The sequence below is a fragment of the Trichomycterus rosablanca genome, chromosome 3, assembly GCF_030014385.1.
Source record: "Trichomycterus rosablanca isolate fTriRos1 chromosome 3, fTriRos1.hap1, whole genome shotgun sequence".
Taxonomy (NCBI): domain Eukaryota; kingdom Metazoa; phylum Chordata; class Actinopteri; order Siluriformes; family Trichomycteridae; genus Trichomycterus; species Trichomycterus rosablanca.
In genome coordinates, this window is record NC_085990.1 from 25,944,935 (window position 1) to 25,970,826 (window position 25,892).

General features: G+C 38.7%; 1 protein-coding gene across 1 annotated transcript in view; it reads left to right on the forward strand.

The window, feature by feature from the left end:
- The window catches only part of LOC134309795 (dipeptidyl aminopeptidase-like protein 6), a 59,830-nt gene that overhangs the window by 17,144 nt on the left and 16,794 nt on the right, over window positions 1–25,892 (forward strand). Inside the window, exons 3-19 of the mRNA XM_062991110.1 lie at window positions 3,156–3,251; window positions 8,807–8,901; window positions 9,598–9,672; window positions 9,936–9,988; window positions 11,659–11,740; window positions 13,170–13,290; window positions 13,393–13,547; window positions 15,330–15,427; window positions 16,346–16,469; window positions 16,721–16,759; window positions 17,033–17,140; window positions 17,345–17,436; window positions 17,529–17,576; window positions 17,698–17,816; window positions 18,917–18,964; window positions 21,013–21,111; window positions 22,825–22,894. Coding sequence (XP_062847180.1) covers window positions 3,156–3,251; window positions 8,807–8,901; window positions 9,598–9,672; window positions 9,936–9,988; window positions 11,659–11,740; window positions 13,170–13,290; window positions 13,393–13,547; window positions 15,330–15,427; window positions 16,346–16,469; window positions 16,721–16,759; window positions 17,033–17,140; window positions 17,345–17,436; window positions 17,529–17,576; window positions 17,698–17,816; window positions 18,917–18,964; window positions 21,013–21,111; window positions 22,825–22,894 — 1,522 coding nt within the window. The remainder of the gene's footprint in view (window positions 1–3,155; window positions 3,252–8,806; window positions 8,902–9,597; window positions 9,673–9,935; window positions 9,989–11,658; window positions 11,741–13,169; window positions 13,291–13,392; window positions 13,548–15,329; window positions 15,428–16,345; window positions 16,470–16,720; window positions 16,760–17,032; window positions 17,141–17,344; window positions 17,437–17,528; window positions 17,577–17,697; window positions 17,817–18,916; window positions 18,965–21,012; window positions 21,112–22,824; window positions 22,895–25,892) is intronic.

The following is a 25,892-nucleotide window of genomic DNA, read 5'->3' on the forward strand; positions in this document are numbered from 1 at the left end:
GTGTTTCTACAATTTGATTGGAGTCCACCTGTGGTAAATTCAATTGATTGGACATGATTAAGGATTGCCAACACCTGCCTATATAAGGTCCAACAGTTGACAGTGCATATCAGAGCAAACTCCAAGCCATGGGGTCAAAGGAATTATCTGCAGACCTCAGAAACAGGATTGTGTCAAGGTATAGATCTGGAGAAGGGTACAGAAAAATTGCTGCAGCTTTACAGACCCAAAGAGCACAGTGGCCACCATCATTCATAAATGGAAGAAGCTTGGAACTACCAAAAATCATCTACATCTGGAAAGGTTCACAAGTGTTTCATGTTTTCTTTATTTTAAGACAATTGCTCCCACTGTGATTCACTGGATTCCCAAAGCCTTAAATATTTTAAATATTTTCCTAAAGAAATTACTCATTTTTTAATTGAAAAGTACTGTCAGTAATCAAGAGTGTGTGTTTCTATTGTAATTAAACTATCATTTATCAATTAAATTTGGTCAATTTACTAAGGGGGAGGGGGGTTCACTGGTACAGTTGATGTTGGATAACATCTTTTTTCAGTAAATACAATGATTATTTGGGAACTTTAATTTGTGTTCACTGAGGCTGTGAAGCTGAGGTACATTTTGTTTTCACTGATACTGCTTGAGGTGTTTCTACAATTTGATTGGAGTCCACCTGTGGTAAATTCAATTGATTGGACATGATTAAGGATTGCCAACACCTGCCTATATAAGGTCCAACAGTTGACAGTGCATATCAGAGCAAACTCCAAGCCATGGGGTCAAAGGAATTATCTGCAGACCTCAGAAACAGGATTGTGTCAAGGTATAGATCTGGAGAAGGGTACAGAAAAATTGCTGCAGCTTTACAGACCCAAAGAGCACAGTGGCCACCATCATTCATAAATGGAAGAAGCTTGGAACTACCAAAAATCATCTACATCTGGAAAGGTTCACAAGTGTTTCATGTTTTCTTTATTTTAAGACAATTGCTCCCACTGTGATTCACTGGATTCCCAAAGCCTTAAATATTTTAAATATTTTCCTAAAGAAATTACTCATTTTTTAATTGAAAAGTACTGTCAGTAATCAAGAGTGTGTGTTTCTATTGTAATTAAACTATCATTTATCAATTAAATTTGGTCAATTTACTAAGGGGGAGGGGGGTTCACTGGTACAGTTGATGTTGGATAACATCTTTTTTCAGTAAATACAATGATTATTTGGGAACTTTAATTTGTGTTCACTGAGGCTGTGAAAACAAAAGAGGGTAAAACAATTAATTCTAATCATCACTGTTTCTTCTGAAATAAGATGTCTTTGTGAAGTGAGAAATCCTCTAATCAGATCTTGTGTGCTAAATTATATCAGAATAAATCAGGTAGCACTGATATCTGCTGCAAACTATTTCAGCCATCAAATATCCAGAAGTGTCTTTTTTTTTTTCACTGCACATATTTTCTCCCATCACTTTGACATGGCAATCTGTATCTGAGTGAGTTGAAGTGTAAATTATTCTTGCTTACACTCTCTAAACACATTTCACACTTAATCCATGCTGTATAAACTTCACATTTCATTTTGGTTCATGTGTTTAGTTTCCTATTATGCCATGTTTTAATTCAGCTTCAGCTGACTGTGTGAAATGTGTCTGTCTTAAAGAATCAGAACAACAACAAAACTCACAGATTTATTTCAAAGTAAACAGATGCATGCATGTCAGAGGAAAGCAGTACACATACAGTCAAGCCAGAAAGTCTGCACACCCCTTTCACCTTCTCCACGTTTTATTACATTACAGACTTATTCCATAATAGATTGAGTTCATTTTTGTCACAAAATTCTACACAAAATAGCCCACAATGACAAAGTGAAAGCAGGTTTTTAGACATTTGTGCTAATTTATTAAAAATCTAAATGTAAAATATCATATGTTAACAAGTGTGCACACCCTTTGATATGACACCCAAAAGTGAGCTGAGGTGCATTTTGTTTTCACTGATACTGCTTGAGGTGTTTCTACAATTTGATTGGAGTCCACCTGTGGTAAATTCAATTGACTGGACATGATTAAGGATTGCCAACACCTGCCTATATAAGGTCCAACAGTTGACAGTGCATATCAGAGCAAACTCCAAGCCATGAAGTCAAAGGAAATATAATATATGCAGTATATGCAGACCTCAGAAACAGGATTGTGTCAAGGCATAGATCTGGAGAAGGGTACAGAAAAATTGCTGCAGCTTTACAGACCCAAAGAGCATGGTGGCCACCATCATTCATAAATGGAAGAAGCTTGGAACTACCAAAAATCTTCCTAGGCCTGGCCGCCCGGCAAAACTGAGCAATCGGGGAAGACGGGCCTTGGCCAGGGAGGTGAGCAGAAACCTGAGGGTCACTCTGACAGAGCTTCAACGTATCCTTGTGGAGATGGGAGAACCATCAGAAGATCAACCATCCAGGCAGCACTCCACAAATCACGCCTTTATGTGGCCAGACGGAAGCCACTCCTTAGTAAAAGGCACATGACAGCACGCTTGGAGTTTGCCAAAAGGCACCTAGAGAATTCTTAAACCATGAGAAACAAGATTCTCTGGTCTGATGAAACTGAAATTGAACTTTTTGGCCTGAATACCAAGCTTCACTGAAGGTTTACCTTCCAACATGACAACAACCCCAAGCACACAGCCAAGAGAACAAAGGAGTGGCATCGGAGAAAGTATTTGAATGTCCTTGACAGCCCAGACCTGATTCCTATCGAACATCTATGGAAGGAGCTGAAAATGGCTGTGTACCAATGATCCCCATCCAACCTGATGGAGCTTGCAAGGATATGCCAAGAGAGATATTGGTGATTGTGTGTAGACGTTTGAGGCAAAAAAAGAACTCAGTCTATTATAGAATGAGTCTGTAAAATAATAAAACATGGAGAAGGTGAAAGGGGTGTGCAGACTTTCCGGCTTGACTGTAGGTACAGTTTCCTTTTGCCCTGGTCACAAACATGTCAGTAGAAATAGTAGAGAGTTTATTTTAAATATCATCAGTGATTATGACTGAGTTTTGGAAGCATTACTGTGTTGCATACATCACCCTTTTTTCTTAGAAGTGTTGTTCTTTCTTAGAATTGTTATAGGTTTGTTCTTCTACTTTGGTAGGTGAAGACCCTCTGGCCTCAAAGAAGAAAGTGACAGTTGAAGATGTCTTTAGCAAGGACTTTAAAATTCATAACCCTGATGCTAAATGGATCAGCGGTGAGTGGCTGATTGATAGAAAAGTTTGCACAATATGCAAAGGGTGTAAAATGTGAATATCTACTTTGACCCTTTTTAAACACAAACAGTTCAAGGCTAAGAATATTAACGTTTCATTTTAACATCTTTTAACATCATGTTTTTAGTAAACATGCAATCACCTTTAAATTGATGCCTACAAGGGGTCATCTTATAACTAGAGATGTGAAATGTTTAAAAAAAGGATTCAACATGTGATGCAATCATGTTTAGATTTTAAAGGAGTATTAAAGTATTAACGTAATGTATTCATGTTATTTAAGATATTTCATGTTCTGTCTGGTCAGCTTCATTTTAGGCCTGCGGTACATTAAAAAAAAAAAAGTTGGGACAGTAAAGCAATTACCAGTTTGTTAGTTGCCATTACTTCTGCAGAAAATCAAAAGCTCATAGAACTGTAAGCAGTAATTAACCTATGGACTTCTGGATTCTTATTCTGCTGTGGCTCAGAGGTTTTGTTCTGTTGAGGGATAACTTGAGTGCTTTGGTGCAGTATTGGTGCTGGGGTGGCAAAGCAGTTTATTACACTAACCCACCACCGCTGAGATCCGAGTTTGAACAGAGATAATATTGCCCTGTCATCTATACAGACATGATTGGCTGTTGTTGTATATGGGGTGGGGGCAGTGGTTTGATGGCCAAAGCTGTTTGTTGTGAAAGTAGTAGTTATGCATGATTGGAAATGTCAGGGTCCAAGGTGGAAGACTGTGTCAGCTGGATGTGTGTGTAAGTGGGTCAATGTACACCAACATACTTTTGGGGACAGATGTTAGACTAATAACCAGTAAAATTTACAAACACTGCCTGAAATGCTACCTGTTCTGAATTAACTGCCAGTGAGAGAAGCTCAAGCTCACATTGTTGTGTGATATGGAAATGGCAGGTGACAGTCGTTATATCACAGAATGCAGAGTGGTTGCATGCAGGGAAACAACAGCATCCCTTCTTGGGAAGAACAGACTATAAGTGGTCTCCGCTTTGTTGGTTACCACCAAAACACAGTTTGTTTGCCACGCCAAATAGTACCTAGCCTGTATGTGTTTGTACAGTGCTCTACACTATAACAGACTAATGTGTGAGCAGTTGTTATGATGGTTGCTCCACTTTTCAGGTGTTACATGGAGGTGCATGTGGGCTCCACTTGGGCGGGCTTAGGTTTTGTTGGTGCCCGGGTAATCATGGTGCCCCGATTCAGATAGCCTTAATTGTTCTGGATCAATGTAAATGTAAGCCTCCCTTGTCCAGCTAGTGTTGCCGATGCATGCGGGCTTCACCTTGGTGGATGTGGTTTCTGATGGTGCTCAGGTTCAGATAGTCTTCATTGTTCTGGATATACAGGTCCTTCTCAAAAAATTAGCATATTGTGATAAAGTTCATTATTTTCCATAATGTAATGATACAAATTAAACTTTCATATATTTTAGATTCATTGCACACCAACTGAAATATTTCAGGTCTTTTATTGTTTTAATACTGATGATTTTGGCATACAGCTCATGAAAACCCAAAATTCCTATCTCAAAAAATTAGCATATCATGAAAAGGTTCTCTAAACGAGCTATTAACCTAATCATCTGAATCAACGAATTAACTCTAAACACCTGCAAAAGATTCCTGAGGCTTTTAAAAACTCCCAGCCTGGTTCATTACTCAAAACTGCAATCATGGGTAAGACTGCCGACCTGACTGCTGTCCAGAAGGCCATCATTGACACCCTCAAGCAAGAGGGTAAGACACAGAAAGAAATTTCTGAACGAATAGGCTGTTCCCAGAGTGCTGTATCAAGGCACCTCAGTGGGAAGTCTGTGGGAAGGAAAAAGTGTGGCAGAAAACGCTGCACAACGAGAAGAGGTGACCGGACCCTGAGGAAGATTGTGGAGAAGGGCCGATTCCAGACCTTGGGGGACCTGCGGAAGCAGTGGACTGAGTCTGGAGTAGAAACATCCAGAGCCACCGTGCACAGGCGTGTGCAGGAAATGGGCTACAGGTGCCGCATTCCCCAGGTCAAGCCACTTTTGAACCAGAAACAGCGGCAGAAGCGCCTGACCTGGGCTACAGAGAAGCAGCACTGGACTGTTGCTCAGTGGTCCAAAGTACTGTTTTCGGAAATCAAGGTGCTAGAGTCTGGAGGAAGACTGGGGAGAAGGAAATGCCAAAATGCCTGAAGTCCAGTGTCAAGTACCCACAGTCAGTGATGGTCTGGGGTGCCATGTCAGCTGCTGGTGTTGGTCCACTGTGTTTTATCAAGGGCAGGGTCAATGCAGCTAGCTATCAGGAGATTTTGGAGCACTTCATGCTTCCATCTGCTGAAAAGCTTTATGGAGATGAAGATTTCATTTTTCAGCACGACCTGGCACCTGCTCACAGTGCCAAAACCACTGGTGAATGGTTTACTGACCATGGTATTACTGTGCTCAATTGGCCTGCCAACTCTCCTGACCTGAACCCCATAGAGAATCTGTGGGATATTGTGAAGAGAAAGTTGAGAGACACAAGACCCAACACTCTGGATGAGCTTAAGGCTGCTATCGAAGCATCCTGGGCCTCCATAACACCTCAGCAGTGCCACAGGCTGATTGCCTCCATGCCACGCCGCATTGAAGCAGTCATTTCTGCAAAAGGATTTCCGACCAAGTATTGAGTGCATAACTGAACATAATTATTTGAAGGTTGACTTTTTTTGTATTAAAAACACTTTTCTTTTATTGGTCGGATGAAATATGCTAATTTTTTGAGATAGGAATTTTGGGTTTTCATGAGCTGTATGCCAAAATCCTCAGTATTAAAACAATAAAAGACCTGAAATATTTCAGTTGGTGTGCAATGAATCTAAAATATATGAAAGTTTAATTTTTATCATTACATTATGGAAAATAATGAACTTTATCACAATATGCTAATTTTTTGAGAAGGACCTGTATGTCAATGTGAGCCCCCTCTGGTCCGGCTGGTGTTGCCAGTGGATGTGGGCTTTACATGGGCCATGCGGGTGTTATAAACTTTGCACACAATACATAGACAGCCAAAGATTTCCTCACATCAGCCGTGACAAAGTACCTGCTTGTTGGGAAGGGAGATTGTCTTCTTCACCACAATCTGTCATTTTTTGCCTCAAACCGAGAGTACAACCCCTGGCAAAAATTCTCTGAGGATGTTCCTTCAGTTGTTTAATTTTGTAGAAAAAAAGCAGATCACAGATATGACAAAAAACTAAAGGCATTTCAAATGGCAACTTTCTGGCTTTAAGAAACACTAAAAGAAATCAAGAAAAATAATTGTGGTAGCCAGTAACAGTTAGATTTTTAGAACAAGCACAGGGAATAAATTATGGAATCACTCAATTCTGAGGAAAAAATTATGGAATCACCCTGCAAATTTTCATTACAAACACTAACACCTGCATCAGATTAAAGCTGCTCGTTAGTATGCAGGTAAAAAGGAGTGATCACACCTTGGAGAGCTGTTGCAACAAGTGGACTGACATGAATCATGGCTCCAACACCAGAGATGTCAATTGAAACAAAGGAGAGGATTATCAAACTCCTTAAAGAGGGTAAATCATCACGCAGTGTTGCACAAGATGTTGGTTGTTCACAGTCAGCTGTGTCTAAAACCTGGACCAAGTACAAACAACATGGGAAGGTGGTTAAAGGCAAGCATACTGGTAGACCAAGGAAGACATCAAAGCGTCAAGACAGAAAACTTAAAGCAATATGCCTTGAAAACAGAAAATGTACAACAAAACAAATGAGGAACAAATGGCAGGAAACTGGAGTCAACGTCTGTGACCGAACTGTAAGAAACCGCCTAAAGGACATGGGATTTACATACAGAAAAGCTAAAAGAAAGCCATCACTAACACCTAAGCAGAAAAAAACAAGGTTACAATGGGCTAAGGAAAGGCAATCGTGGACTGTGGATGACTGGATGAAAGTCATATTCAGTGATGAATCTCGAATCTGCATTGGGCAAGGTGATGATGCTGGAACTTTTGTTTGGTGCCGTTCCAATGAGATTTATGCAGACGACTGTCTGAAGAAAACATGCAAATTTCCACAGTCATTGATGATATGGGGCTGCATGTCAGGTAAAGGCACTGGGGAGATGGCTGTCATTACATCTTCAATAAATGCACAGGTTTACATTGACATTTTGGACACTTTTCTTATCCGATCTATCGAAAGGATGTTTGGGGATGATGAAATCATTTTTCAAGATGATAATGCATCTTGCCATAGAGCAAAATCTGTGAAAACATTCCTTGAAGAAAGACACATATGGTCAATGTCATGGCCTGCAAACAGTCCGGATCTCAATCCAATTGAAAATCTGTGGTGGAAGTTAAAGAAAATGGTCCATGACAAGGCTCCAACCTGCAAAGCTGATCTGGCAACAGCAATCAGAGAAAGCTGGAGCCAGATTGATGAAGAGTACTGTTTGTCACTCATTAAGTCAATGCCTCAGAGACTGCAAGCAGTTATAAAAGCCAGAGGTGGTGCAACAAAGTACTAGTGATGTGTTGGAGTGTTATTTTGTTTGTCATGATTCCATAATTTTTTCCTCAGAATTGAGTGATTCCATAATTTATTCCCTGTGCTTGTTCTAAAAATCTAACTGTTACCGGCTACCACAATTATTTTTCTTGATTTCTTTTAGTGTTTCTTAAAGCCAGAAAGTTGCCATTTGAAATGCCTTTAGTTTTTTGTCATGTCTGTGCTCTGCTTTTTTTCTACAAAATTAAACAACTGAAGGAACATCCTCAGAGACTGGTGATTCCATAATTTTTGCCAGGGGTTGTAGAAGTTGTTCAGCAAGAGAGGCATCACTGTCACAGGCAGGTGGTGTAGTCTTGTAGTTGGTGATGACTTGGATGCTCTGCCACATGCTCCTGTTCTGAAAGTAGCTGTGGAGGCCCTGGCTGTGTGTGTGCTTTGCTTCTCTGATCATCTGGGACGATTATTTAGAAGTCGGAGTCTAAGTGAGTAGAGCTTTGGGCTATCTCTCGGCCTCATACAATGGCTGACCGTGCGCTCTGACTCCAGTTTTACACAGAAAAAGATCTTTGTTGTACTGTACACCTGTATATGTATATATGACAAATAAAGGCATTCATTTTATAGATAGATTTGTCTCTCTAAACAAATAGGAGAATTGTCCAGAATATAGACAGACTTCAGGTTTTTTATAGATGTGAAGGGTGGACAATAAAAAAGGGGCGTGAAGAATATAGATGCCTATAAAGTTTGATGCTGGCAAGACTTTTGAGAGTACCCTGGATGGCAAAGAAGACAAACAAATTGAACCTGTTCCTCTACTTGAAACCTAGATAACCAAACTGAAGCTCTCTAATTTTGCATACATTATAAAAACCAATTAGTTGCAAAAAGACAAATATATTTGTAGGAGTTGAAGATTAAGGAGTAAAGGGACAGCCAGCAACAAAATGGATGGATACATTTACTGTATATGAACAATGAATAAGCCACTAACAATTCTCTCTTTCTCTTTTTCTGTAGATAATGAACTCCTGTATCGAACTAGTGAAGGTGACGTAGTGAAGCGCAGTGTGGAGAAGAATAAAACCACAGTGCTGGTGCCCAACAGAAAGTTTGTGAGTCTCTACTGCATTAAGTATTTACAGACTTAATTTTTGGGTTTAAAATTTTTGTTTTAAATTTAATTTCAGTTTTTTTTTTACACAAAAAGGGAAATGTGCAGCATTGTTTTGCATAGTTTGTACCTACCTCAGAAAATAAAAGGGCATTCATTATAAAAGATTTTATTTTATTTTTTTAAGATAAATAATAAAAGGAAACTTTGTCATCATTTGTCTACAATTTCATTTTGTTTGAAAAATCTGGAAAAAATCGTATTGTGAACCCAGTATCGTGAATCGTGTCGTATCGCATCGTGGGTAGATTGTATCGTTACAATTGGTAGCCCTAACGGCCACTATGCTGGCTAAGGAGGACTACTGCAAACTATGTGAAGCCATCAGATGATTTGTATCAAGAGCCACTGGTGTACTCTCTCACAGAGGAACACACTATATTCACTGTGGTATGCACTGTGTTGTGTATTTATCCACCACTCATGCCAGCACCTAGGCCAGACAATAGGAATTGCGTATGCAGCTGTAATGAGGACATACCAAGGATGTCCAATTGTTTGTGCATCTGAGACTCAAGTCCTAGGCATGTAACTATTAAGATGTTATATCACCACCTGTTGGGCTGGCATGTACATATCAGCATTTTCTCAGCATTTGATGTTGGATAAAGGTCTCATTTTCTATTGTTCTGTACAGGAAATGTATAACGCCAGTAGATATGATGTTTCTCCAGATATGAAGAATGTACTGCTGGCATACAACAAACAGCAGGTAAGACTGTTTGTTATTCCACGTCCGTTGCTCTGTTAGACAAAACGTCTGCCTCTTAATGTCATGGTACTATGCCTTCTCTAGTGGAGGAAAGTGTAGCATGTTAATCATGAGTGGTATTATTCCTTTATTTAACATGTTTCAGCCCTGTATCAGGTCCCAGCATGCACTGCAGCATCTTCTCACAAGCATTCTTTTATTATTATTATTGTTGTTATTATTGTTAATATATCAGTATTAGTAATTATCTCTCTTTCCTGCAGGTTTATCAGCACTCGTTCACTGCGTACTACATCATCTGTAGTCTGGAGACACCGTAAGACACAAAGACACACATACGCACACCACACACACACAGATCCATCCACACACAAGCAACACAGCCAGTGTAAATCTGTGGTGCATGAGTCCTTTAATGCAGCTGTCCCCAACCTTTTTTGCAGCACGAACTGGCGAGGGCGGGATGATTTAAAATAGAATAACTATAGAATGAAAAATCTGCGTGAATCCTGAGCTTTTTTCGATGCAACAAGGCACTGCTCCCACCTAGTGGTGATTGGAGACAATAACACCCAAAGAGTTTGGGAAATTAAATTGCTCTTGTAGTGATCTCTAATTATTTATTCTTTCTGTGCGGCCCGGTAATAAATTACCCATGGACCGGTATTGGTCCTCGACCCGGTGATTGGGGACCACTGCTTTAATGTGTGAAGGTAGTAAAGATTTAATAACATCTCAGTATTTTGCCCAAAGTTGGCAGCATGATACTTTTCCAATTGCTTATATTCAGTAATACTAATGCAGGTGTCAAAAGCAACCATTTTTGTGTTAACTTTTAAAACTTGTTCCATCTTCTGGGCCACAGATAACAAACACTCACCCTCCCCCAACACTTCAGCAAGTACATCTTTAGACCTGACAGCATCAGATTCTTACAAAATGTCTTGATTTCAGCCTTGCTTAGCTCCTGGACCATATGGACTTAATGTTTGTGTTGTCGTATACTCACCAAATTGTCTCTGCCTCCTCAGTCTGATTTGTCCTTGTGTTAATTACCCTCCACTGTTCCTTAATTCTCCATGATTACCCTGTGTATACTACTCCATTGTGTTCATTTTAACTTTACTGGTTATTCGGTATGTGTTTCCTGCTATCCTGTATGTGCTTGGCTTCTGTCTTGTCTCCTGCCATTACTCTGGTTTGTGCTATGTTGTTGTTTGTTAGTCTTTGTTACATTTGTCATTACTTTTGTGACAGTTCCTGTGTGTCCTTCTTGTTTGATTAGAAATTAGCATTAAAGTAGCATAGATGTTAACTTTCCATTTTCATGTTTAGTGTATTAGAGAATCTGTTCAGTGTAGACTCTAGTCTAATATTAGCCATTGGCATAATGTAGCATTAGCTTAATCTCTGTTCACCCTTGTTATTGTATATAATCTTGTTAGTTATTGGTCGGTCTTGTTTTGTGGTTGTCCGCTTGTAAATAATCATGTACTTAACAAATCTGCATGTGTCCACCTCAGTCCATCTGTTCAGCCTGGCACCACGGCCAGATAGTTGTCACTGTTTCAACAATAACAAGGTGAATTTTCACTAGGCCTTACCTTTCTCAACCATGAGCAATCTGAGAAAGGAAAGGCCAGACTGGTGGCACCATAAACTCAAACTCAGGTCTTTGCTGTGGTGGGCTAGTGCATTGCACTGCTGCGCCACTCGAGTGACCCCTTAAATCTGTTTTTTAGTGTCAGTGGTGTAGCTGATAGAGTGGATGCCACACAGCAACATGAGGCTCATATTAACACCATATCCCTTTGGATTGGGAGGTCCAAGCAGCTCATGGTCTAGTGTTTACATACTTTTGGCCGTATTACATATTATATGGCCATAGTATGTATTGTTAGCGATATAAAGATTAAAAGTGTATAATATATTTTGAATTAGGAATATAAGGTACACAGTTGCAAAATCGTCTATTTTTCATTACAGGGAAACATGGATTCTTAATCCCCCAGAGGTGCGGAATGCTCGTCTTCAGTATGCAGGATGGGGACCCAAGGGTCAGCAGCTGGTAAGAACTACAATTTCCACATACCTGCACCCCTGTAGCATCATAAACACAGAGTTCTGGTATGTTTCTGTCTGTAATCAAAACCCAGAGTTAATTAACATGATTAATTTTATGATTCCATATACCTGTAAACCTTAATACCTGTGTTTACTAGGGTGTCTTTTTCTTAATTCATGTTGATTAATTTTATCAGATTTTTTTAAAACATTGTGGTAAATCAATGATACAATATCACTTTGTTTACTTTTGATTAATGATCAGAAATACACTTACAAACCCAAAGAAAAACTGTAATTTGTAAACTGTCTTTTAAAGGTACTTTCTGTGGTATAGGTCAATAACACCTTTTTAAAAGCTGTTTACAGGTAGACAGGTGAATAGGTAATTGGCTATCATGATTTGTGGCCTGCGATGGATAAAAATGAAGTAGTAGAAAAAGATCATAATTTAAATAATCAAGTAAAGTGAGCAATGGACGATTTGAGAATAACAGTATTTCATGCACAAGTGCAAGAAATGTAAGGCCTTTACAATTTACATTCCATAACATTATTAAAAGAATATTGAATACCTGTGACCTTCAGTTTCTCAAAAGACACTATCAAAAAGCAACATGCTTCTGTACTCAGTACATACACACAGAATTGACAATAATTCTGAAAACCCTCTTTGATATGCAGTGCATTGCTGCATCAACAAATCCTTGTTAAAATGCATTTGCTGATGTAAGTGATTTGTAGATACAATTTAGAAATTCAATTCTCACTGGGTTTAAGATTCTAAGATTGCTGGCACAATGTGGAAATGTGTGCTGTGGTCTGACAAGACCACCTTTTAACTTGTTTTTTGAAATAAAGGAAATAAGGAAAATGACCGTCCTGTTTGTTACCAATGCACATGCCAGCACCTTTCATGATATGCATGTTAGAGCCAATGGTCTACTTGCACATCTATGAAGTCATTATTAATGGTAAAGGATAAATGCCTGTTATAACGCAATATCTAAATAATGTTCTTCCTAGTTTTAGCAAAACAATACCAAGTAATATTTTGCATATGGAGCATTATGAAAATTGTAACTGTTGAGTAGCTGGAGTGTAATATTGAGCACAGCTACAACAAATTGTGTTTGACAATTACAGAACAGAAAAGGTGACATAAACAGTGTTAAACACTCCCCTGTTCCAACTGTTTAATTGAAATTGTTGCAGTAATTAAATGGCATGAGATGGTCAAAGCCCTGTGATGGATTAGTGCCCAGTATCCCTGTTAGAACCAGACTCACCATGACCCTGACCGGGATAAAGAAAAATAAAAAAAAGATTATTCTGTTCTAACATTATCATTATTAATAACAATCATCAATGGTCCATCTGTCCTTCTTCACCCATTCAACCGAAGTTATTGCATTCCTACCACTTCATTACAGATTTTCATATTTGAGAATAACATCTACTACAGAGCCACTGTCGAGAGCCGAACCATCCGTCTGGTTTCCACAGGCAAGGAAGGAGTGATCTTCAATGGTATCTCTGATTGGCTGTATGAGAGTAAGTTAAAACTAATATTTAAAATTTGTCTTAAATGTTGCAAATTGTAGATTGATCACTGTAAATAAACTGTTTTTTTAATCAATTATTTTTCTTATACAGCAGAGATCTTCGAAACACATATCGCCCACTGGTGGTCTCCTGATGGTGCCCGGTTGGCGTATGCCACCATTAATGACACTTTAGTGCCAAGGATGAAGCTGCCATTCTTCACTGGATCATTGAACCCACCTGGGAGAATGTACCACTATCCTAAAGTAAAGTTTATCTAAGGAGGAAAATATATAAACAGCCTATAAACACCAGTCAAAATAAAGACCTAAGTTTGTTTCAGATTATTCAAAAATAGTATTATTTCATTTTTTGTACTTTTGAAGCTTAAGCTTTGTTCACATGGTAGAGTAAACATGTTTTGTTAAAGCAGCTGAACGTTTCTTTATAAAACCCAACAGGTCATCTGACAAATTACACAATGTGGCAGATTTTAAAGTGTAGTAAAGATTAATAATTCTTCTGTAATTCACACATGTTAAGTGCAAACTAAAGTCACTACACAGATGTCACTTTTATAGACATAGATTAGGAGCGGAAGAACTCCATAAATCCCGTACGGGAAGGCACTCCGACAAGAGTTTGAGATGCCTTCATTCATTTTAAGTAGAGCTTATACGGACACAGATATCTTTAAAATAGGCTTAACGTTTAGTTGGAGGAAGTGGGATAGAAAAGGACGTTAAAAACATGAACAGAACCAAGTCATAACAGCTCTGTGGTTAGCGTTATCTGCAGGAGCAGAAGTGTATTTGTTGCAAAATGGTATGCTTAGCTTAATAGTCAAAACATCCAGCACCATAAGTATTTGGATGTTTAAAATATTTAACAACACACCTCTACTTTAAAACACAAATTTAGCTTTTTTGAAAAATTTCTCCCTACCATTTTTCACAATCTAGTCATTTCCAATTTTTTATTGCAATTCCCCTGGCACTTGCACCACTTCCAGCTGCAAACTAGCACCTACACATGTGAAGGTCTTTACACCAGCTAACAATGAATTCTCTGAAATCCAAACTACATATGAAGAGTTTAGGGACAGTGGTAGCCTAGTGGGTAGAGGGCTATCAACTGAATGGTTGAGAGTTTGAATCCCAGCTCTGCCATGCAGCCACTGTTGGGCCCTTGAGCAAGGCCCTTAACCCTCTCTGCTCCAAGGGCACCGTACAATGGCTGACGCTGCACTCTGACCCCAGCTTCCAAAACAAGCTGAGATACATGAAGATAGCCCACATTCCATTGTACTATACACCTGTATATGTATATATGACAAATAAAGGCATTCTATTCTATTCTATTGCATCACCACCACTTGTCTTGGTAAGACTATCAGGCTACAGTGTTATCACACATCTGGATCATTTGTAAGATCATACTTAAAATCACTGGATGGGAAAAATATATACCATAGGTGGTTGGTTTCTTCTTGATTTACCTCTCAGAATGTTCTTCTGTGTACTTGCACCCAAGTGGTGGAATAAATTTTCCCTGTCTGCTTGAACAGCAGAGTCTCTTGCCATCTACAAAAGAAAAGTAAAGACCTTCATCACCTTTTACTAGGCACTTAAATGGAAATTCTGTTCTCCCATATGTACATACATTTTGTTATAACAGGGCTTTAGCAGACTTGAATTATACTGTTGTCTGTTTTTGCTAGAGTAAATAGTGTATATAGTGATGTGTATTAAGAAGGCACATCTGTAAGTCACTCTGAATAAGGGTCTACTAAATGCTGTAAATGTAAATTAAAGAGACAGAAAATAAAAGTAAAACCCTGAAACAATTTAATGTGACAATTTTAAGAAATGTATTTTAGTATAAAGAGAAGTTTATTTATGCTGTGGGAGATCAAACAGACTTACTGAGGGCATTGGAGAAAGCTGACCATCCATGCTGTCAACCACCCCAAAGTGGTGACAGCATAGTGGTGTAATGTGATAACGTGAATAATAGTTGTTCAGTGTTTGGGGTTGTTTTCACTACAGGCAGGAGAGAAAAACCCAGTGATTTCTCTGTATGTGGTGAACCTGAATGGCCCTTTACACACCATCCAGATGAGGAGACCAGACGACCAGAGGATTCGGTAAAATAATAATAAAAAATATATAGATAAATCAGTACACCCTGCATTTTACCCTGCATTGCTTTAAACAATAAACCAGCTATAACTTAATTACCACTTACCACTTAGTTACAAAGTAAAAATCCTAAAATCAATTTTATATATTTAATTGTAAATGCCTAAGTGTCTGAAACACCAGAACTCTATAATTGGGGTGTCCACATACTTTTGGCCATATGTTGTAGGGCATAATGAGATTAAATTTAAATTTTGACAGTATAATATTAGACCTGTTTGTGTTTTCAGTCAGCACAAAATCACTGACTGATGATTCTCATTACTGAGTTAATTTCTTAGAAGCTTTAATGTGGCTGATGATAAAGGATTTAAATAAATCATTGTATTTTTTTTAATAATTTAAATTATAATTTTAGAATGTCAATGTAATCAATGTAATCATCACTACACAGTAGTATTTCATGACTTTCAGGTATAAAAACCATTAGTAACTCTATCTTACAGTTGCTTAGTCATAAAATGATTTTATTGTCAAAAAATTATCAATACTAATGACACTGGTAGCTTAGCATCTAAGGTACTGGATTGGCCATTCAAAAGTAGCCAGTTCAAGTGCCCCCACCACCTAGTTGCCTCTCTCAAGTCCCAAGTCCTCAAGTCTATATTTGTACAGAAGTGTAAGTTATTTGGAAAATAGCTTTTGTCAGTAATATTAATTCCAGTCTGCTAGACTAAAAAAATCACTGAATGTGCAGTGATGTTACTTTCTGTGCAAAATCTATAACTATCATTTTCACATCACATCTTACTTTTGAAATGCTGTAACACAAAAGAGAGAAACTATTCATGAGTTAAATTATGTGCTTTATTTTAGGTAAACACCGTGCTATGTGGTTATTTCGTAATGGTTTTTGTTTGCAGCGAGCATTACATAACGATGGTGAAGTGGGTGACGAGCATGCAGCTGGTGGTGAGCTGGGTAAACCGAGCACAGAACATCTCTATTCTGACTCTGTGTGAGGCCACGACCGGACTCTGTACCAAGGTACCACAGACAGAGCTAAACACGCTGTTACATAATGTGTATGCATGAGTTATTTTCATGTTGTTGTCTTCCAGAGCAGTGTAGAAGTTAAAGAGCTATATTGTACTGAGACTTGATGTATATAGAAAGATGCTGACTTATCTTATGGGTGGATCTTGTGTATGCAAAGTAATGGAGATTTTTGTTTTATTTACAATTATGGCTGAGCTGTTTAGATTCGCTGTCACTGTAGTCTACCTTTTGTATTTCAGGAACATGAGGATGAGAGTGAAAACTGGCTGCAACGACAGGTACCAAAAATACCTTTATGTAGTTCACAATTACCATTCAGTGTAAAAAATCCAAAATTGAAGCTTTGCTCACCTGAGGAAATTTGTTTTTTTTCCCATAGCCCATACTATTTTATTCATGCAGCTTTTATAACTGAGTGTATATGAAATATTGTGTCCCACTGAATGATTTCAGATGATTAAACTCAGCAGAGTAAATAGATTCTCAATAATAACAGCTAAAGGAATTGATAGTACACTAATAAACACTATGATGTGTATTTACTCGTGCAGAATGAAGCTCCGGTGTTCTCTAAAGATGGACTAAAACTCTTCTTCACTCGTGCCGTCCCTCAGGGAGGCCAGGGCAAATTCTTCCACGTCTCAGTGTCTGTATCACAGGTACACACTTCATAAGTGCAACCCATTAACAATTCAGTTATTTAATTTAAATTCACCACCACATAACACTAAATCCATTCAATCTGCTAAAGTGGCACAATATATAACAGGTTTTAAAGGAACTGAGTGGATGACAAACAGATATTTTATGTTTTTTATACTAAATGCATTTGTATTTGAAAGTTTCTTTTTCTTATCCTGCAGCCAAACAACACCTCTGATTCCCTGCAGTTTATCACATCAGGAAACTGGGATGTTACTCAGGTTCTGTCCTACGATGAGGAAAACCAGTTAATGTGAGCATACACATGCAAACACCTAAACACACACCTACACTATGTGTAATGGTGTATTAATGTAAAGGTTAAATGTTGTGTTTATATAACAGATACTTTTTAAGTACAGAGCGCGATCCTAAACGGCAACACCTGTACAGGTACCAACGCATTTATTTTTCATCATCATAATAAATAAGTTGAAATTCTTCATTTTTCATCTGTGTATTTTTATTCTGAAAACAAATGTGTGTGTTCATGCATCGTGCGTGCATATTTTAGTGCAGATACGGTCAGTCCCTTCAACCGGCGTTGTCTATCCTGTAATTTCACTGATAGCTGTGGATATGTGAGCATCTCCTTCAGCCACAACAACAACTACATTCTACTTACATGTAGAGGTAAAATAACATTTAAAAAATAGTGGTATAGTCACATGATATTAGAAGTCACTGGAAAACCTCCAAGCTTTGTTTGAATGAAACAAGAACGACGAGCTGAACAACTAAGCCAACTTTTGTATTTGTGTCAGCTGCTTCAACCGAATGACTCCAAACAACATAGCAACTTTTAGCAAATCTGTTAGCGTATCTCCATGGAAACAACTGCTTGGAGAATAGAGTGAAAAACTCTGCCCTAAGAGCAGCTCTTCTTTGAGAGATTTGTGGTCTCTTAAAGGTGCTTTAGATTCAGTTTTGACACAAACATCCTAGATTGGTTCACAGAAGAGTGATTATAAAAGTTAATTCCTGTGCCTCGGTTTGAATCTCGGCTCTGCCACCGGTCGGCTGGGCACCATCTAGCAGGCACAATTGGCAGTGCCTGCAGCAGACAATAATTGGCCACCGTGTCTGCTGGGTTGGATGAGCGGACTAAGTGGGTGGGGTCTTCAAAAGCTGTGTAAGGACCCTGGTTAGCAGATAGAGGTGCCTGTGCAGAAAGCCTGGGTGAAAAGAAGGGGTTCACTAGGACTGCAGACGGGAGGCGTGAGCAGAAACATACCCTCCTCGAATGCAATCAGGAATCCCCAGCAGTGGAAGACAGATTAACTATGCTAAATTGGAAGAAAAAGGGAGAGAAAATGCATAAATAAATTTAAAAAAAAAAAGTTCCTAATAGATACATGTCCTGTCTGTCCTTTGTGTTCACCAGGGGTCTTCTCTGTGGGTTTCCAAGTGAATTAGCAACCCTGTGAATGGACATAAAAAGAAGCCAATTGTTAACTGTACTGTTTATTTTGTATTAGTTTGTCACAGCAATGAGGTGCCTGGTGTTAGTATTTGTAAATAAACTAATCCTGGTAGTGGTCATAAAATAGGAGTAAGATGCTTGTGAATGTGGGAAGGGTGAGTTATATATAATATATACTACTACTACTACTACTACTACAACTAATAATAATAATGATCTGTTATAATAATAATAATAATAATGATAATAATAATTGTAATAATAATAATAATAGTAATAATAATACACCCTTACTGGTGTTGTGTTTTAGGTCCTGCTGTTCCATTTGTGTCCATCTACAGAACTCAGGACAGACGAAGTAAGTCTGTATAGTAATGTATTGTCAATAGTCAACTTTGAGCAGAGTGTGTTCTGACAATATGACTTTTATGTATTAGTGTGGTACTTTTAGCTATTAATTAAAAATCACAATCTGCAGTATTCCACATACAGTGTATCGACAAAAGTGAGTACACCCCTCACATTTCTGCAAATATTTTATTATATCTTTTCATGGGACAACACTATAGAAATAAAACTTGGATATAAGTTAGAGTAGTCAGTGTACAACTTGTATAGCAGTGTAGATTTACTGTCTTCTAAAAATAACTCAACACACAGCCATTAATGTCTAAATGGCTGGCAACATAAGTGAGTACACCCCACAGTGAACATGTCCAAATTGTGCCCAAAGTGTCAATATTTTGTGTGACCACCATTATTATCCAGCACTGCCTTAACCCTCCTGGGCATGGAGTTCACCAGAGCTGCACAGGTTGCTACTGGAATCCTCTTCCACTCCTCCATGATGACATCACGGAGCTGGTGGATGTTAGACACCTTGAACTCCTCCACCTTCCACTTGAGGATGCGCCACAGGTGCTCAATTGGGTTTAGTCCATCACCTTTACCTTCAGCTTCCTCAGCAAGGCAGTTGTCATCTTGGAGGTTGTGTTTGGGGTCGTTATCCTGTTGGAAAACTGCCATGAGGCCCAGTTTTCGAAGGGAGGGGATCATGCTCTGTTTCAGAATGTCACAGTACATGTTGGAATTCATGTTTCCCTCAATGAACTGCAGCTCCCCAGTGCCAGCAACACTCATGCAGCCCAAGACCATGATGCTACCACCACCATGCTTGACTGTAGGCAAGATACAGTTGTCTTGGTACTTCTCACCAGGGCGCCGCCACACATGCTGGACACCATCTGAGCCAAACAAGTGTATCTTGGTCTCGTCAGACCACAGGGCATTCCAGTAATCCATGTTCTTGGACTGCTTGTCTTCAGCAAACTGTTTGCTGGCTTTCTTGTGCGTCAGCTTCCTTCTGGGATGACGACCATGCAGACCGAGTTGATGCAGTATGTTGCGTATGGTCTGAGCACTGACAGGCTGACCTCCCACGTCTTCAACCTCTGCAGCAATGCTGGCAGCACTCATGTGTCTATTTTTTAAAGCCAACCTCTGGATATGACGCCGAACACGTGGACTCAACTTCTTTGGTCGACCCTGGCGAAGCCTGTTCCGAGTGGAACCTGTCCTGGAAAACCGCTGTATGACCTTGGCCACCATGCTGTAGCTCAGTTTCAGGGTGTTAGCAATCTTCTTTTAGCCCAGGCCATCTTTGTGGAGAGCAACAATTCTATTTCTCACATCCTCAGAGAGTTCTTTGCCATGAGGTGCCATGTTGAATATCCAGTGGCCAGTATGAGAGAATTGTACCCAAAACACCAAATTTAACAGCCCTGCTCCCCATTTACACCTGGGACCTTGACACATGACACCAGGGAGGGACAATGACACATTTGGGCACAATTTGGACATGTTCACTGTGGGGTGTACTCACTTATGTTGCCAGCTATTTAGACATTAATGGCTGTGTGTTGAGTTATTTTCAGAAGACAGTAAATCTACTCTGTTATACAAGCTGTACATTGACTACTCTAAGTTATATCCAAGTTTCATTTCTATAGTGTTGTCCCATGAAAAGATATAATGAAATATTTGCAGAAATGTGAGGGGTGTACTCACTTTTGTGATGCACTGTACACAGCCGAGTCACAGTATTATGACCACCAGCTAATATCCAGAGTAATATGAACATTTTTCATCTTCCAAAGGGGGGCATGACAGAAAAAGTTTGAGAACCACTGCTTTAAGGAATAAATGCATGAGAATAATGTTTTTCAAGCATTGAGGTGTTTCTCTTGCTCTGGTCTTTTTTCTTATATTACTATGTTACATTTTTTTTTCTGTAAAATCACATTACATTTAAGTACATAGAATAATTTATAGAACAATCAGATTGTTATATATGACGTGTTTACAGAAAGCTAATAATAAAAAGCAGTATGTGTTTGGTTCTTACAGAGCTGTTGGATATTGAGTTAAACCTGGACCTCCAAAAAACTGTGAACTCCACGCAGATGCCCAGTATAGAGTACGAAGAAATTAAAGTTAAAGATTACAGTATGTAGAACCATTGTTCATCATATACAGCTTCAGTTACAGTGCCTTGCAAAAGTATTCAGCCCCCTTGAACTTTTCAACCTTTTGCCACATTTCAGGCTTCAAACATAACGATATGAAATTGTAATTTTTTGTGAAGAATCAACAACAAGTGGGACACAATCGTGAAGTGGAACGAAATTTATTGGATATTTTAAACTTTTTTTAGAAATAAAAAACTAAAAAGTGGGGCGTGCAATATTATTCAGCCCCCTTGCGTTAATACTTTGTAGCGCCACCTTTTGCTGCGATTACAGCTGCAAGTCGCTTGGGGTATGTCTCTATCAGTTTTGCACATCGAGAGACAGACATTTTTGCCCATTCTTCCTTGCAAAACAGCTCGAGCTCAGTGAGGTTGGATGGAGAGCGTTTGTGAACAGCAGTTTTCAGCTCTTTCCACAGATTCTCGATGGGATTCAGGTCTGGACTTTGACTTGGCCATTCTAACACCTGGATACGTTTATTTGTGAACCATTCCATTGTAGATTTTGCTTTATGTTTTGGATCATTGTCTTGTTGGAAGATAAATCTCCGTCCCAGTCTCAGGTCTTTTGCAGACTGCAACAGGTTTTCTTCCAGAATGGTCCTGTATTTGGCTCCATCCATCTTCCCATCAATTTTAACCATCTTCCCTGTCCCTGCTGAAGAAAAGCAGGCCCAAACCATGATGCTGCCACCACCATGTTTGACAGTGGGGATGGCGTGTTCAGGGTGATGAGCTGTGTTGCTTTTACGCCAAACATAACGTTTTGCATTGTGGCCAAAAAGTTCGATTTTGGTTTCATCTGACCAGAGCACCTTCTTCCACATGTTTGGTGTGTCTCCCAGGTGACTTTTTATAGATATCTTTGAGAAATGGCTTTCTTCTTGCCACTCTTCCATAAAGGCCAGATTTGTGCAGTGTACGACTGATTGTGTCCTATGGACAGAGTCTCCCACCTCAGCTGTAGATCTCTGCAGTTCATTCAGAGTGATCATGGGCCTCTTGGCTGCATCTCTGATCAGTCTTCTCCTTGTTTGAGCTGAAAGTTTAGAGGGACGGCCGGGTCTTGGTAGATTTGCAGTGGTCTGATACTCCTTCCATTTCAATATGATCGCTTGCACAGTGCTCCTTGAGATGTTTAAAGCTTGGGAAATCTTTTTGTATCCAAATCCGGCTTTAAACTTCTCCACAACAGTATCTCGGACCTGCCTGGTGTGTTCCTTGGTCTTCATGATGCTCTCTGCGCTTTAAACAGAACTCTGAGACTGTCACAGAGCAGGTGCATTTATACGGAGACTTGATTACACACAGGTGGATTCTATTTATCACCATCAGTCATTTAGGTCAACATTGGATCATTCAGAGATCCTCACTGAACTTCTGGAGTGAGTTTGCTGCACTGAAAGTAAAGGGGCTGAATAATATTGCACGCCCCACTTTTTAGTTTTTTATTTCTAAAAAAAGTTTAAAATATCCAATAAATTTCGTTCCACTTCACGGTTGTGTCCCACTTGTTGTTGATTCTTCACAAAAAATTACAATTTCATATCGTTATGTTTGAAGCCTGAAATGTGGCAAAAGGTTGAAAAGTTCAAGGGGGCTGAATACTTTTGCAAGGCACTGTATATGAGTGTCATTAGAAAATATTTGATACATCATTACAGTTAAGTTATTTGGTCTGTGTGTTCCAGCTCTGAAACTGCAGATCCTAAAACCTGCTGGATTCAAAGATACGTTACAGTACCCACTACTTCTGCTCATGTAAATACCACTGTACCAACCTATAACCAAACACATTCGGCTCAAACCATAAATATAGATACATTACAGTACCTGCTACAACTGCTCATATGAGAGCCACAGTTCCAACCTGTAGCCACCACATTTAGCTTAAACCATAAGTATAGATACAGTATAGTACCCACTATGACTGGTTGTGTCCCACTCTACCAGCCTTTACTTAACACATTCAGCTTAAACCGTATAGTACCCACTGATACTGCTGTTTATGTGAGTATTACCACAGAGTGAGGCTCAAACCCAGGGTAGCGGTATAAGAGTGCTATGCTCAGTGCTCTGCTCTATACAGCTAATAAGGAGAGCCGTATTGGCGGCAACACCTTTCCACTTTTCCACCTTTCCATAGACTATCATGACACCCACTTGGGGTGAGGTTTTTTTTAATTAAAAAATGCACCTGTATGAAATGCCAAGTTTATTCTACTGTGAGGTCACCATATCAAAATAGGTTACATGAGGCATTAGGAAACTCCCCAACATTCTCACACAAGTAAAGACACCCTTTAAAGCCGTGCATCATATTTTATCCAATGGAGGATCATCTCTCCATTAAAGGAGTACCTAATTGGGCACTTTATCATGTTCTTTGACCTGTAGGAATACCATTTACAGCACTGCATCCTATTTTCTCTACTAGAAAGGACACCCTTTGGGACACTGTCAAGTAGGAAAGGCATAAAATATGTTATACCTTCCAATTATTTTTTTTTGCTCTAGGCAGAACATCATCATTTATTGCACAATTGATTGCACTTGTAGAAAATGTTAAATTTAAATTTGCAGCATTTAACAGACACTTTTATCCAAAGCAACCTACAGCTATCACTGAATACAATTTTAGCAATTGAGTTTTTGGGGGGGGGGGCTTTGCTGGTGGTGGGGCTTGAACCAGCAACCTTCTGAATACTAGTCCAGTACCCTAACCACCAAGATACCACCACCCACCACCACTGTTTTACCTTTGTATGAGTGCACATTACATTATGCCACTCCAGATGGCATTATTTTTGTGTCAAAAAGTTTGCACATCCTCTATTCTCTAAACTGTTTTTGTTTAATTTAACTTAAAATAAGAAATAAAACATTTTATAGTAATTGTGCCATTAGCCAATTTTTTTAGAGGTCACATTTAAAAAATGTTTTTGTCCTCAATATGTTAAATTCAGTACATAAAACATATGTGCATACAAGTGTCATTTTAGAGCTGCAACAGTGATTTACAAATGCAGATGTTTTACAAAGCACATAAACATAGCTTAATAAATATGTTTTTGTTTTATGTACACAGGCATAGCTAAATTAAGTTGCCTATTATATGACTTGCATATGTCGCCGGGATTATGAAAATAACAACCCATTTAATATAATAACACATTTGATGGCAGTTGACAGATGATAAAATATATCAGCATGGGCAGGGCTGTTTTGATCATTGTAGTCACTGAAGCTGATTGAAATAACTGATAAATTCAAACTGATATGACAAGCATTTGTGGGTCTTTGTTTATTTGAGAGGTATTACGGAAGGTAAAAGCATGAAATTTGATTACTGGTCTGTTGACTTGGAAAATCCTATTTTCTTAGAGACAATGTCTCAACAGAAATTCAAAGATTTCATGCACTGTCTGCCTTTATGACAAGAACAAATGACCTGTCTTGTGACAGAGAAATTTGCCATGATATTGAATAAGCTTGTGAAAAACAGTATTGCTTCTTGTACACCTGATGAGCATAACTGAGATTCTGAGGGCTGGAAAGTCATACTTACAATTTATCAGGCAAAAAAGAAAAAAAAACTATGCAGTGAATCATTTAGCTGGTAGTGGCAAAAGAAACTGCCTGAAACAGTTTCCCACTACAACAGCACTCAAGTTAGGGTTGGTTTTATGGATCAAATAACTCAGTAAAGTGAGGCACTTGCCGTTGGCCTGTAGCTGTGTTTTATAACCTCTTAGACTTGGCTGCAAAAAATGTGCATATTTTGTACATCCAAAAGACTGTAGTGTCATTGTATTCCATGAAAAACTAAAATGTTTCTTTGTTAATTTACAAATTTTTTTGAAATTATTATACTTTTAGCAATAATCAAGCATATACGTATAATGTATATAGTGTTTAACATTATAAAATAAAAGTGACATTTTTTAAGTTCCCGTTCTGTTCACAGATGTATGTGTTGCTTGTATAAAAACTAGGGCTGTCGAAGTTAACGCGATAATAACGCATTAATGCGATTAAAAAAATTAGTGCCATTAACGCAAATTCTAGTTCATGTTGACACTTGACTGGTAGAACAAACGTTTTAATGTCGGACTTGCCACCGTTTTTCATTTGCGGTTTGTTAACATAATGTAACCGATCGTGGTAGTGATGCACTTGCATAATAAAGAAATAAATACACGCTATATTCACAAGTTGTCGGGAGCAGAACACTTTATTACACTTAATTAACTTCTTCTTCTGTACCGAATACCGGAAAGCTGAGTCGAGCACGTTAGTTCATGAACTATGGAAGCCCCAAAGGGTCAAAACACACTCACTTCGTGTAGAAACGTCCATCAAACCATCGTCACGATACAACCACAGACAAGTCTGTTACAATAACTACGCCTTATCCCACCTAAAGCACCGCTGATCTACAATGTTTGCTGATGGAGAAATTCTAACCTACAATCTGACATTTACTGCCTAGTATGTGAGTGAATAAACTCCCTTACAGTTTTCTCTTGTCCCAGCAGTTTTTAACATCAGTACATTTAGCATAAAATGTGTTCACCATTTTAATTGTAACATTTCACTTAAAAATCCTTGTTTTCTATAACATTTACACAGATTTCTTTTAATGCGATTAATCGCGATTAACTATATGAAATTCTGAGATTAATCGCGATTAAAAATTGTAATCGTTTGACAGCCCTAATAAAAACATGATAATGCCAACTTAAATAATTGTACAATT